We start from the raw sequence: 7,741 nt of genomic DNA, 5'->3' as shown, positions 1-7,741 counted from the left end.
GGGTCCGAGGGGCGGCGGCCGGCGCATCTGCACGGCCCTGCCCACCCGCCTGGCCCGCTGCTCCCTCAGGCGCCATCACGTCTTTACAAAGGCAAGTGGATTTCCAGGAATCCCAGCTGCAGAAGACCATCATGGAAAACGAGATGCTGGAGAAGGAGCTGCGGGAGCGCAAGCACCAGCTGCAGGCCATGTCCCACAAGGTGGCCGCGCCCGGCGGGCGCGGGGCCGCCCGTCCTGTGCCCCTGGCCCCAGCAGCGCGGGCGACACCCCGCCCATCCGCCCGGGGACGCAGGGCGCAGGGCCCCCTCGCCGCCGCTGCCCCAAGGCCGGCGCTCCTCCTTGAGCATGCTTCGCTCGCATGGAGGTGCCGGCGCGGAGGGCAGAGTCCGCGCCCCCAGGCTCCCGGTGCCAGCCCGCGCCGAGCCGCTGCCGCTGCTCCCGCAGACAGGGCGTTCGCCCCTCCAGTGTTTCTCCGGGAGTCTGTTTACATCTTTAGATAGTACCTCGTAGGCCCCATCTAGAATTTTCTCCATTGTAGCATGCTTTAGAGCTCCCCACATCCCACAGCGAGGCCCCCACTGATCTCGTGTGACATAGTATCCAGATTCCAAAGCAGGCGCAGAGCTGCGGCCCACCCGGCCCCGCCCACCCGGCCACGCCCACACCCTTTCCCCGCCCCTTTGTTGGCTGGGAGCACAGCCCCCAGTCATTTTTTTTTTTTAAAGATTTATTTATTTGTACATACAGAACTGGGGTACAGGCCAGAGATGAGGTGGTGAGAGGGTTCCCCAGAGACAGCGGGGAGCAGAACAGGCAGATCGACGAAGTCCACTGCTGAGGGGGGCAGCGGGCGGGTCAGGAGAGGTCTGCCGCGCCATGTGGGTCACCTCCGGGGCAGGCGGGGATCGAACTCATCCGGAAGTGTCCTTATCTTCCTCAGTTCTGTGCTTTAACCCGCTGCGCCACCAGGAGGGCCCCCCAGTCATTTTTTTTAAGAGTATTTATTTATGCACACAGACTGGGGTGCAGGCCAGAGGTGGGGGCGTGAGACGATTTCACCAGAGACAGAGTGGGGAGCAGGGCAGGCAGACTGAAACACACTGCTGAGGGCCGTTGGGGACAGGAGGGGTCTGCTGCGCCCACGGGTCACCCCCAGCCGGGATCCCGCCCGCGCCACGGTGGCTGTGGACAGCCTGACAGTGCTGGGCTCTGACCCCTGCACCCCTGGGGCCCCCCACAGCCTCTGGTCTCTTTTGAGACGAGGTCAGCAGGGCGCGGTGGGCGCAGCCGCCCGCGTGTCCTTCCCGGCGCTCTGGGGACGCGTCCGGAGAGTTTCCCACCGCACTGCACACGCCCGGCCGCCACACCCCAGCACCCTAATGCTCATGCTTTTGTGCACGAACCTCTTGGGGGTGCTGGCTCCTCCCTGGGAGATGGCAGAGATGGCTGCTGTCGTCGGCTTGGGCCCCAAAGGCAGCGAAGCGCGGCCCGGCCGGGCATTCCCGGTTTGCGGCTCTTTCCCGCCTCTGCGCTCGCCTCTCCTCGGGCGCCCCCACCTGGTCTTTCCCGCCCAGACCCGCAGCCACCCTGATTGCCAGGCTCCCATCTCTTCCGCCTTCACACCCGCAGCTCCCACCGCAGGGAGGCCGCGCTCGACGCCCCCTGCCACGCCCGGGGCGCGCGGGGTCTCGGGCAGGGTGTTTCCCCTTCTCTCGTGCGTCAGGCGGCGACTCGGGGCTCCCTGCCTGGCTTGGAAGGGCCTGGCACCGGGGGGCCGAGACCTCCGTCTCCCGCCAGCTGGGAGAGTTGCCCACGAGCAGCAAGTCTTGGCCCCTGAGTGGCCGCGAGCGCTGGGCCAGCACCCCAGAGGCCTTGGGGCTGCGAGAGTGCGGAGCGCCACTTCCCACCTTGCCGGCTGCCGCTGAGATTCGCCCGCACCTGCCTGCCCGCCCCCCCTTCCTCCCGGAAGGCCCCTCCCTGGCTGGGGTCGGGGAGAGAGGTCCCAGGGTCCCGCCGGCTCCCGCCGCCGGCCAACCCTCGTGTGTCTTCCAGTTCTCCAGCCTGCGGGAGGAGAAGAAGCACGAGGAGATGCTGGGGCTCATCGAGGAGGACAACCTGCTGCTGCGCCAGGTGAGGCAGGGCCCCTGGAGCCCGAGGCCGCGAGGCCGCGGCGCCGGTCCACAAAGGCCAGCCGGTGGGGCCTGGCCTGCCCGGTGCGGTGCGGTCAGAGCCCACCCACCTCCGGGGCGCGGGGTGGGGCTGGCGGAGCGGCGTGGTGCACGACTGCCCTTCCTGCGCCCGCTTCTGGCCAGCAAGTGCTGGACCTGGAGCTGGAGCTGAGCAAGCGCGAGCGCACCATCGCGGAGCTGGAGGCCGAGGTGGGGCGGCTGCGGGACCAGGCGAGCCTGCAGCAGCGCCACCTGCAGCGCTGGAAGCACCTGCAGGAGGAGCTGCAGAGCAAGCAGAAGATGGTCCAGCAGGCCGAGCAGCAGGCCAGCGTGGCCCTGGAGGGCTTCCAGTCCCGGGTACGCCCCCGCGAGGGCAGCACCTGCGTCCAGCCCTGCGGCCATTCGCAGGGGAAAGGCCGGCTTTCCCTGCGGGCCAAGTCGCAGCCCCGTCCGCAGGGCGGCAGGTGGCCTTGCTGTGGCCCGGGGCGGAGGGCTCACCCCAGCAGGTCCTCTGCACTGGCCCCTTGCCCGGCGGCGGACACGTGGGCGGCAGGGCCTGTGCGGGGGCGAGCGGGGCCGGACCCTCCCTGCTGGGCTACCTGGCCGCTCTCCGCTCGCAGCTCGAGAGGCTGAGAAGCAAGATCATCCAGGCCACCTTCAGCACCACCGGGATCAAGTCCATGAACAACGAGATCTCTGACAGCGACATCCTGGAGGCCCTGCAGGTTCGGGCTGCCTCCCCGCCGGGCTCCCGGGCAGGGGCACACCTGACTGTGCGTCGGACCTCCATGTTTGCTCTGGCCACTCTGGGTGCGGAGCCGCTGTGTGGGCTCGTGGCAGGGGCGTCCTGGGGCTCCTCCCCCTCGGCCCCCGGCCGGGGCTCCCCACACCTCGGCGTAGCACCCGCGGGCCCACGCTGCCGAGCTCAGACCCGTCCCCGGCCCCGGCGCCTCCCCAGCCAGCGCGGGGCCTGTGGGTAGGGTGCGCCCCTGCCTACGGGCTGTGACGCCTGCCCACCCGACCGAGCCCTGGGTGCCCCTCTGGGGGGCAGCTCACCTTCAAAGCCAGCGGGGGCCCTGCGGCAGACCCTGGCAGGTGCACCCTGGGTGGGACCTGCTTGGCACTGGGGACTCTGCGCCAGCCCAGGCACCCTCTCTGCTGGCCCTGGGACCTGGGTCCTGGCCGCTTGGGGACGGGGCACCTGCCACGCTGCTCCCCGACAGGGCTGTGCTGGTGGGGGCTCAGGCTTTGGCTGCTGGGAACTGGGCTGGCGGGGGCGGCGTGAAGGGGAGGGGAAGCAGGGGGGGCGGGGTGAGCTGACCCAGAGGAGCCTGACTGGCCTTGCCTCAGCCACCTGGGACCGGGTGGCCACTGCAGAGCCCAGCGGGCCCACTGCGGCTGTGAAGTGTCCCCTGCAGCCCGGGTGCCCCGCGAGCGCGGCCGCGGCAGGTGAGGGCGGCTGGCCCACCCGGCCTCTCTCCTAGACCATCATCTCCGAGAGGTCCGATTACTACAACCAGCTGAAACAGAAGGGGGTCAAGGTGCCCCCCCCGCACCAGACGGAGGTCGCATCTGCCCCCGGCAAGCTCAAGAAGCCAGTCTCCAAGTAGGCTGCACCTGGCGCCCGATGCTCTGGTGCAGAATGAACCCCTTTGCACTGTCTCACCTCCTCAAGAGCGGCTCGGGACTCCTTGACACCCCCATTCCGAAACTCACCTTGGGGGGTCAGCACAGCAGTCGAGCGGGGCTCCTTCCTGGGGAGAACCCACTGAGCTACTGAAGGGGTGCTCCTGCCCGGGCTTGTGGGCGTGGGACCTCACTCCTGGAGCTGCCAGGGTGCCCCGCCTGCTGCCTTGACGAGGCAGGGGCCCCTGGGAGGGGCGCGGGGGGCAGTGCCTCTGCCCCAGCCAGGAAGGCAGGCGCTGGCTCGTGGGCTCAGGTCTGTCCCGGGTACCCCGCGCCGCAGCAACACCTGCTGAATGAGGGCGTGATCTGGGCTTCCCCGCCCCTGCCACGCCGCCCACTGCCCTCGTGCCTGCCTCTAGCCCGAGGGGGTTCCCAGGAGGGTGGTGTGGGCCTGGGGTGCGGCCCTTTCCCCCCTGCAGCTGGGCCGCAACTTTGTCCCGCGGGGCCTCAACCCTGCTATCTCGTTTCTCCTCGTCTCCTCCCTGCGGCCCGAGGCCACGTGCCCCTGCGGTCCACGCAGCCTGCGACGTGTCGCCTCAGAGACCCTCGCGCCACAGAGTGCACGTCCTCCACTGTCGTCCCAGAGGCCTGGGGCCCCAAGTCCGTGCCTCTCGCAGGGCCCCGCCCCCCACTCAGCCCCTTGGCCACCCTCCCCCCGCCCCCGCGTTGAGCCCGCCCTGCCCGGCTGCCATCTGCAGAAAAACGGCAGGTAAGAGCCGGGGTGGGATGCCACTTCCCCGCGCAGCCCGAAAGGAGGTGGGTCTGGGCAGCAGTGGCCGGCGGGAGAGGCGCGGGGTGGGAGTGGAGCGCTGTCAGCGGAGGGGACGCCTGGCCGCGCCCTCCCAGCAAAGACCTGGGCTCAAACTGCCACTTGGGGGCACCAGGCCCCTTTCTTCCCCCTCCTGCCCCTAGTGGGTCTCTCCGCTTCCCTTTCCCCTTAAGGCTGGAAACTGCCTTTCACCTCAGAGCCTGCTGACCAGTCACCGGGCAGTTGGGAACTGCCCTTTGTGAGGTGTGGGCTCCTGGGAGGCGTGTTGGAGCTGAAGGGACTTAAGGCAGGTGGAGCCCCTGGCCTCAGAGCCCAGCAGGTGGAGTCCCCCCGGGGCACCCAGTGTTGAGTCACCTGCCAGGCGCTCCCACGGGGGCTGGGCAGCCACTGCAGGCAGTGAGTGAAGCCAGAGTGCCCAGCTCTGGGCACTCACCAGGCTTTGTCCCACCAAAACACCGGCACCACTCACATCCGTAAAGGTGCCTACTGCATGCCAGAAGCCCGTAGGTGGGCAGCTGGTGTGGTTGGGGAGACTCAGCCCCAGCAGGGCAGCTGTTCTGGACACTTGGGCAGCAATATGGCTGCTGCAGCGCCAGCCTGGACCAGGCAGGAGCAAGTGGCAGGTTGCAGGAAGGGCCCCTGCACGCTGGGGCTGCAGGCCCCTGCTGGGCACCCTCAGGAGAGCAGGGCCAGAGCAACTAAGCTCGTCTTAGCCTGGGGAACATCACTGCCAGGAGCATTACTGGCCCTGGAAGGGAGACACAGGGCCAGCAGGCCGGCAGCTAAGAGCCAGCCACGGCTCCCCACGGCTCATGCCTGCGCAGCAGCAGCACGCCGCCTCTTTGGGCTCGGACCGGCCTGAGGGCTGCCACGGGCAGGGCCCCACTGACAGGCAGTGGCCTCCGACAGGCCCCTCCCCCCGAGCCTGGGACGGGACTAGCTTGGAGGCTGACGGGGATCTCAGGGTGGCTTCTGGCAGTTAAGCAACTTGCTGGGCCCTTGAATCTGGGTCCCCTGAGCAAAGTCAGGCCCCAGAAGCGAGGAGCTTGGCTGTCTACCTCCCCAGTTCTGGCCTGGTGGCCCTAAGCCCTGGCTCCTGCCACAGGCAAGTGGGGGCCACCGTAGACCTGCGAGCGTCCCAAAGGCCTGGTCTCTCCCCACCAGCAAAGAGCCCGGGTTGCGCCGCCCTGGCCGCCTCTGCTCAGAGGGGCGGAAAGGCAGGCCCTGGCCGAGGACCCACAGCCGTCTCTCAGGTGGCAGCGGCCCGCGCACAGCCCCGGGGCCTCACATTCCTGAGGGCGAGGCGCAGTAGCAGCCTCCCAGGGGTGGAGGGCGCCCACTGCAGGGTGACCCAGGGCAGCCGAGTGGAAGCCTTGCGGGAGCTGGGCGCCGCCCCCAGGTAAAGCCCTCCGGCTCCCCCCCACAGCACCCCGTAGGGAGTGACATGCAGGCCCATGGGCACAGCAGCCAGCACAGCAGGTGGCTCGGAGGTCAGCGTGTGGGCTGTGGCCAGCACCCCAGGGCTCCGGCTGGGATGGGTGAGGCCCCACGCCTCCCCTGCTGTGTCAGGACGCCTCCAGGGCCGCCCACGCCCACCCAAGTGGGGCCTGCCTGGGGCTCACGTGCGCCCCCACCCATGGCCTCCAGGAGGCCCTGCAGCTGGGCCCTGCGGCCACGGTGCTGGCAGCTGCGGTCTTCATCCTGGGCCACACCACCGGGCACAGGTGCGGATGAGCGCCCTGCTGGCTGCCGGGCAGGGTGGGCTCCGGGTACTGTGTCCCCGGCGCAGCCCTCCTGCCCCCATGGGCCTGCACCTCGGAGGCCCAGCGAGCCCAGCAGCCCGCACACACCGCTGCCTGGGGACGCAGGCCACAAGGGTGGGGCCCTGGCCTGGTGCCCCCTGCCCCCTTTGGGAACCGAGCCCCGCCCGGCGGCTTCCACCCAGAGCGGCCTTCCGCAAGCCAAGCTGGGAGTGCTGCTCCTGTGGCTCTGGGCCCCCGGCAGCCTTTGGGATCGGCCTGAGGGCCAGGACGTGTGTGGATTTGGGCTGGCTTCACCTGCCCTGGCCAGGGGCGGCAGGCCCCTCAGTCCAGGCTGGGCAGGAAGTGAGGGTGGAAGATCGGAGGCCCCACAGCAAGCGCCTCAGGGCCCAAAGCCGAGCTGTCTGGACCTGGGAGGCCCCAAGGACACCTCAGAGTCCAGAGAGCCTGGGCCGTGGCAGGCGGGTGGAGACCCTGACCCCCACCCGGGGCTCTGGGCCCGGCAGAGGGGACAGAGGGGGCCTGGCTGGACAGCCTCCCTTCACGGAAGCCTGGGCATGCCTCCCCAGTCAGCCCCGCCACCCGGCCCTACCCGGTGGCAGGTGCCCCCGATCCACAGGCGGCTGGAGCCAGCAGAGGGGTGGCCTTGGCCGGCCAAACACGGCTGGGCGGTGCCCTTTCCCAGCCACTGAGGCTGCCCGGGTCGGGAGGCTGATGCCGGGGCCGGGCCTGGCCGTCTGTCTGTGCCCAGCGGGCCCAGCCCCTGCAGGGGAGGCGGCAGCACGGCCCGGGGGGCGCACCTCAGTTGTGTGGGAGCCCCCAGCTGCCTTCCCACAGGCCATTCTGGAACGAGAGCGGGCGACACGGGCTTCTCCGCGCAGCCGCCAGCGGGAAAGCCCTGGCCCGGGGGCGATGGGGGGAGGCGGATCGGGGCCCCGGGGTCCGGGGCTTCTGGGTCTGCGGCAGGGCGGACGGGCCGTGGGGGCCTGGGCTGCGCAGCACCCTGCTGGCAAGAGCTGGGCTCCAAGGGGGGCAGTCTCCCTCAGACACGTGCAGACCCCCGGAAGCCAGCAGGAAGGGCGTCCCCGAGGCCTCCATCAGCGAGCCGGTCTCGGTTGCGAGGTGAACATGTTTCTCACGCAGCACCGGGCCGCACGCGCCGTGGCACACGCCCGCCCCAGCAGCAGCGGCCGCGCTGCCCACAGTCAAGTGTCCCGGCAGACAGCGTCCTAAGGGCTGCTGCGAGGCCCCCAGGGTGTGCCTGCTGTCCACACAGCACCCCCGACGCGCCCCCACCGCCCAGCAGGTCCCAGAACGGCGAGGTCGGCCAGGGCCGGCCCCTCGGTGTCCCGCGGACA

The 7,741-nt window shown here is 70.1% G+C and overlaps 2 protein-coding genes across 2 annotated transcripts in view; one reads left to right on the top strand and one right to left on the bottom strand.

The window, feature by feature from the left end:
* Positions 1-4,474, top strand: part of CCDC27 (coiled-coil domain containing 27) — a 9,633-nt gene extending 5,159 nt beyond the window's left edge. The window contains exons 3-7 of the mRNA XM_012734520.1: positions 70-200; positions 2,053-2,130; positions 2,313-2,525; positions 2,789-2,893; positions 3,653-4,474. Coding sequence (XP_012589974.1) covers positions 70-200; positions 2,053-2,130; positions 2,313-2,525; positions 2,789-2,893; positions 3,653-3,778 — 653 coding nt within the window. The 3' untranslated portion in view covers positions 3,779-4,474. The remainder of the gene's footprint in view (positions 1-69; positions 201-2,052; positions 2,131-2,312; positions 2,526-2,788; positions 2,894-3,652) is intronic.
* An 888-nt stretch (positions 4,475-5,362) lies between these two features.
* Positions 5,363-7,741, bottom strand: part of LRRC47 (leucine rich repeat containing 47) — an 8,028-nt gene continuing 5,649 nt past the window's right edge. Inside the window, exons 3-5 of the mRNA XM_012734519.1 lie at positions 6,246-6,324; positions 5,912-6,126; positions 5,363-5,371 (exon numbers count right to left, since the gene is read on the bottom strand). Of these exons, the coding sequence (XP_012589973.1) occupies positions 5,363-5,371; positions 5,912-6,126; positions 6,246-6,324 (303 nt within the window). The remainder of the gene's footprint in view (positions 5,372-5,911; positions 6,127-6,245; positions 6,325-7,741) is intronic.

Source organism: Condylura cristata, unplaced genomic scaffold (genome assembly GCF_000260355.1).
Source record: "Condylura cristata isolate star-nosed mole 26May11 unplaced genomic scaffold, ConCri1.0 scaffold00058, whole genome shotgun sequence".
NCBI lineage: Eukaryota > Metazoa > Chordata > Mammalia > Eulipotyphla > Talpidae > Condylura > Condylura cristata.
The sequence above is the reverse complement of the archived record's forward strand: the minus strand, read 5'-3'. Positions and strand labels throughout refer to the sequence as shown.